We start from the raw sequence: 4,330 nt of genomic DNA, 5'->3' as shown, positions 1-4,330 counted from the left end.
GGGCGGTGGGGAGGCCGAGGAGAGGGGCTGCTGCCGTGGACGGCCTGCTCCCAACAAGGGCTAATGCCACACGCGGGCGGCACGGCAGAGCGCGGGGTGGTTAGCTTATGGTCTAGCACACTGGGCTGCTAGTACACTCATAAAGTCTGTTTCTCCTCCTTTTCGTAATGGCTTCTGTGAGGCCCTCTGCCTTCTAAAGGCACATTACACAGTCACGTGGTGGGAGCACCAGCTTCAGGGGCCTGACGAGCTCCCAGTAAGAAGCCCGCTGCGACCGCTCGCAGGGCAAGCACGTCTGGAGTGGTGCACGCCAGCCCGGCCCGTGGGCTCTCCCCAGACACTTGCGAATACCTCTGGGCCCCACAGAAGGGCCCGGCTGCCGGTGTCTCAGGGAGGAGGCTCTCCATCTGCAGCCGAGGTTGATACCGAGGGAAACCTGGTGCTCACGTCCGACTCCTAAAATACAGCACGAGGGATTTAGTCTCAGGAACAATGAGAGCGTCTAGTACCTGAGGGTGGGTCTGTGAGATACCCAGGCTAGCTGCGTTTCTGTGTTTCCTGTACACAGTCCCTGGGCACCTGACCCACATTAAATGCAGCTGCTCCTCGGTTCCTCTGGGCCGCCCCTGGGGCCCATGTTGCAGGCCTCTGTGCCGTGGCCTGCGCCGTGGCATGTGCACAACTGGCTTGAGCTCTACTACAGGGATCCCGCAAGGGAGCCACGGCACCCCAAGCTCTGCCAGCTGGCGGTGAAGGGCTCGCACAGCCGTCATGCCTCCTCATTTAGACGTGTGTCCCTGATTCTCGGGTCTTGGGGCCGTCCTCAACGGAGTTCTTAGGAGTTTGCAGTCAGCGGGGCTGACTCACTCAGGAGGCCTTGTGGCATGTCGGCCTAAGTCAGTGCAGTTCCAGTGGCTTCGGTATAAGTGGGTGGGATTCTGGTGGTGGCTTCGGTATGAGTGCGTGGGATTCTGGTGGTGGCTTCGGTATGAGTGGGTGGGATTCTGGTGGTGGCTTCGGTATGAGTGGGTGGGATTCTGGTGGTGGCTTCGGTATGAGTGGGTGGGATTCTGGTGGTGGCTTCGGTATGAGTGGGTGGGATTCTGGTGGTGGCTTCGGTATGAGTGGGTGGGATTCTGGTGGTGGCTTCGGTATGAGTGGGTGGGATTCTGGTGGTGGCTTCGGTATGAGTGGGTGGGATTCTGGTGGTGGCTTCGGTATGAGTGGGTGGGATTCTGGTGGTGGCTTCGGTATGAGTGGGTGGGATTCTGGTGGTGGCTTCGGTATGAGTGGGTGGGATTCTGGTGGTGGCTTCGGTATGAGTGGGTGGGATTCTGGTGGTGGCTTCGGTATGAGTGGGTGGGATTCTGGTGGTGGCTTCGGTATGAGTGGGTCGGGTGGTTCGGTATGAGTGGGTGGGATTGTGGTGGTGGCTTCGGTATGAGTGGGTGGGATTCTGGTGGTGGCTTCGGTATGAGTGGGTGGGATTCTGGTGGTAACTTTGGTATAAGTGGATGCAGTTCCAGTGGTAAGATTCAGTACAAGTGTATAGAATTCCGGTGGTGAGGTTTGGTGCAGGCGGGTTGGATTCCGGTGGTGAGGTTCGGTGCAGCCGGGTGCAGTCCCGATGTGCAGCCCGGCGTGAGTAGACGGACTCCGGGGTAAGCCCTGCTCTGTGACGGAGTGAGACCTGAGCAGCTCCTGGTAGCTCGGTGGCCCCTCGGTGGCTGTGAAGGTAGGGCCGGCCGCCCCCCGAGCACACTGGCGGCAGCAGCGCGCCGGGCATGGACGCTCACACGGCGTCAGTTGCACGCTGTCTGCCTGAACCGCGTGGCGTCCACAGTGAGGGAGTCATGCAGCCGATCCGCGAGCCAGGGGGCGGTGGGGGTGTGGGTGACCATGCTGGGTTTCTAACCTTTCCCGGGTCGTGCGGACCCAGGCCCGTGTGCTCAAGACACCTGGCAATTGCGGAGTCCGAGTGTCAGACAGAAATGAAGCCAGTGCCGGTGCTGGCAGCGTGGCTGAGCGCCAGGTCCCACGGTAGTCACACTGGCCACGGTCTCTGTCTGCAGATGGTGTGGGAGAGCGGCTGCGTGGTCATCGTCATGCTGACCCCCCTCACGGAGAATGGCGTCCGGCAGTGCTACCACTACTGGCCCGGCGAAGGCTCCAACCTCTACCACATCTACGAGGTACTGGGGAGGGCGCCTGCCCGTGGCTGGCTGCATGCGGCTGGGCCCGCAGCCCTGTCACTAGCAGCTGGGCCTGCCCCTCTTGGCGGGCCGGGGAGGGAAGGTCGGCGCCTTTGGTCCTCAGAGGACAGGTGGCGGCGTGTCCCCTGGTGTCTCACCACCACGTGGGACTCGGGCACTTCCCACTGTCACGTGTGGCTGTGAGTGGACCCCGAGGTAAACTGCATTTCTCATTTTCACTTCTTTCACTTGCCCTAGGGCATGTGCGCTCACTGGAGACAGGGGGAGAGAGAGTGAGAGGTACCCCCGGGGGTGGCCACGCTGCAGCCCCTCCTCCGCTCCTTCTCAGGATTGTGGCCCCACGCACGTGTGCCTGGTATGGTCCCAAGCCACCAGCCCTAGGACTCAGCCATGCACCTGGTCACTCAGGGTCCAGCCGGCGGAAGCACCAGGCCACTGGCTGGCCCGTGTTTTGTTTTCTAGCTTTTAAATTTGATAAATCTGACCAGCAAGAGGAAAGGTAAAAGACCTGACCATGCACCGTGGCCCTCTGAGCCGGGCCCACAGCCTTTCTGTGGGGCCCCCTTTAAAGGAACCAGCCACTGTCCTAAGCACTTCCCGACTTGCCCACCTGGGCCGTGGCCTCCCGTGGCTGGTTGGTGGCATGCGCTAACCCCGTTTGACCTATGTGGGGCTGTCTGCTGATACACCTCGCTCTGGCTGGGTGTTCCGCCCGATCGAGGAGACGCTGCGAGAACGTGGCACACAGTCGAGGGCACAGGGCACCCATGGTTCTGTTTGGCATTGACCTTACTCAGACCACCAGCGCCCATGACAGGCAGCCCTAGAGCCTAAGCAGGGACCCTCCGCCACCCACAGAGGCCTTGCCCACTGCAGACAGGTGCCCGCATGGGAAGGCCTTGGCAGTGCTCAGGCCCGCATGGCCGCCACGGGCACCATGGCTTTTCATGCCCAGGAGCACGCCATCATGAGCCCCACCATGGTGGCACCATCGGCAGGACGCACGGCTGTGTCTGTGGCTGCCCGAGAGCGTAACTTCTAGACTGTTCTGGACTTTCTGTGAATGTTTACATGACCTAGAGATACAGAGGGGAAACCGGGCCGTCTCGATTGTAGCCTTTTCCCTCCTGTGAGCACCAGCCCCTGAGCGGCTCCACACAGAGACTACCCCAGACAGCCACGTGCAGGATCCAGTGCCCGTGGGAGTGGGAGGGCCGCCTAGCCACGCAGACCCACCCGACAAGCAGGCCACGGCTGTAGTGCTCACCGTCTTGCTCAGAGGCCGCCCTGCCCGCTCTGCCCGCCAGGTGCACCTGGTCTCTGAGCACACCTGGTGCGAGGACTTCCTGGTGAGGAGCTTCTACCTGAAGAACCTGCAGACCAACGAGACACGCACGGTGACCCAGTTCCACTTCCTGACTTGGTATGACCAGGGAGTCCCTCCCTCCACGAGGCCACTCCTGGACTTCCGCAGGTACCACGAAGAGCCGGCCGGCGGCCAGTGCGTGCTCCGGGCGTCGGTGCAGGGGTGGCGGGGGCAGGGGCGTGCACTGGCTGTACGAGGCCGTGCTGTCCTGGCTGGGACAGGGAGGCAGGGGTGGGGACGCTCTCAGTGCAGTGCGCCACGGGGTTACCAGAGGTGGGACGAGGCACCTTAGACCGGGAACGCGGCTGTCACCATGGCTACATCTTCAGCAGATGGGCCCCACATCCGCGCTGGGCCGGATGCAGCAATGCGCCAGGGCTTAGCTGACTCCGTGTCTGGCTGCATGCCACGGTGCGCGTCAGGTATGGCCCAGACCGGAAACGTCAGTGCAGTGCGCCACGGGGTTACCAGAGGTGGGACGAGGCACCTTAGACCGGGAACGCGGCTGTCACCATGGCTACATCTTCAGCAGATGGGCCCCACATCCGCGCTGGGCCGGATGCAGCAATGCGCCAGGGCTTAGCTGACTCCGTGTCTGGCTGCATGCCACGGTGCGCGTCAGGTATGGCCCAGACCGGAAACGGGGCACTGGGCGGGGGGCGCGCACACGCGTGTATGTAGTGTGGTCCTGACGGATGGTGTTCTACGACCGGGGTCTGCCTGCTGTAGTCGGGCAGGCCCTCCGGCAGGG

At 62.4% G+C, this 4,330-nt stretch overlaps 1 protein-coding gene across 1 annotated transcript in view; it reads left to right on the top strand.

The window, feature by feature from the left end:
• The window catches only part of PTPRN2 (protein tyrosine phosphatase receptor type N2), a 447,003-nt gene that overhangs the window by 405,942 nt on the left and 36,731 nt on the right, over positions 1-4,330 (top strand). The window contains exons 29-30 of the mRNA XM_006143829.3: positions 2,073-2,192; positions 3,521-3,687. Of these exons, the coding sequence (XP_006143891.1) occupies positions 2,073-2,192; positions 3,521-3,687 (287 nt within the window). The remainder of the gene's footprint in view (positions 1-2,072; positions 2,193-3,520; positions 3,688-4,330) is intronic.

The sequence above is a fragment of the Tupaia chinensis genome, unplaced genomic scaffold (assembly GCF_000334495.1).
Source record: "Tupaia chinensis unplaced genomic scaffold, TupChi_1.0 Scaffold000110_1, whole genome shotgun sequence".
Taxonomy (NCBI): domain Eukaryota; kingdom Metazoa; phylum Chordata; class Mammalia; order Scandentia; family Tupaiidae; genus Tupaia; species Tupaia belangeri.
The sequence above is the reverse complement of the archived record's forward strand: the minus strand, read 5'-3'. Positions and strand labels throughout refer to the sequence as shown.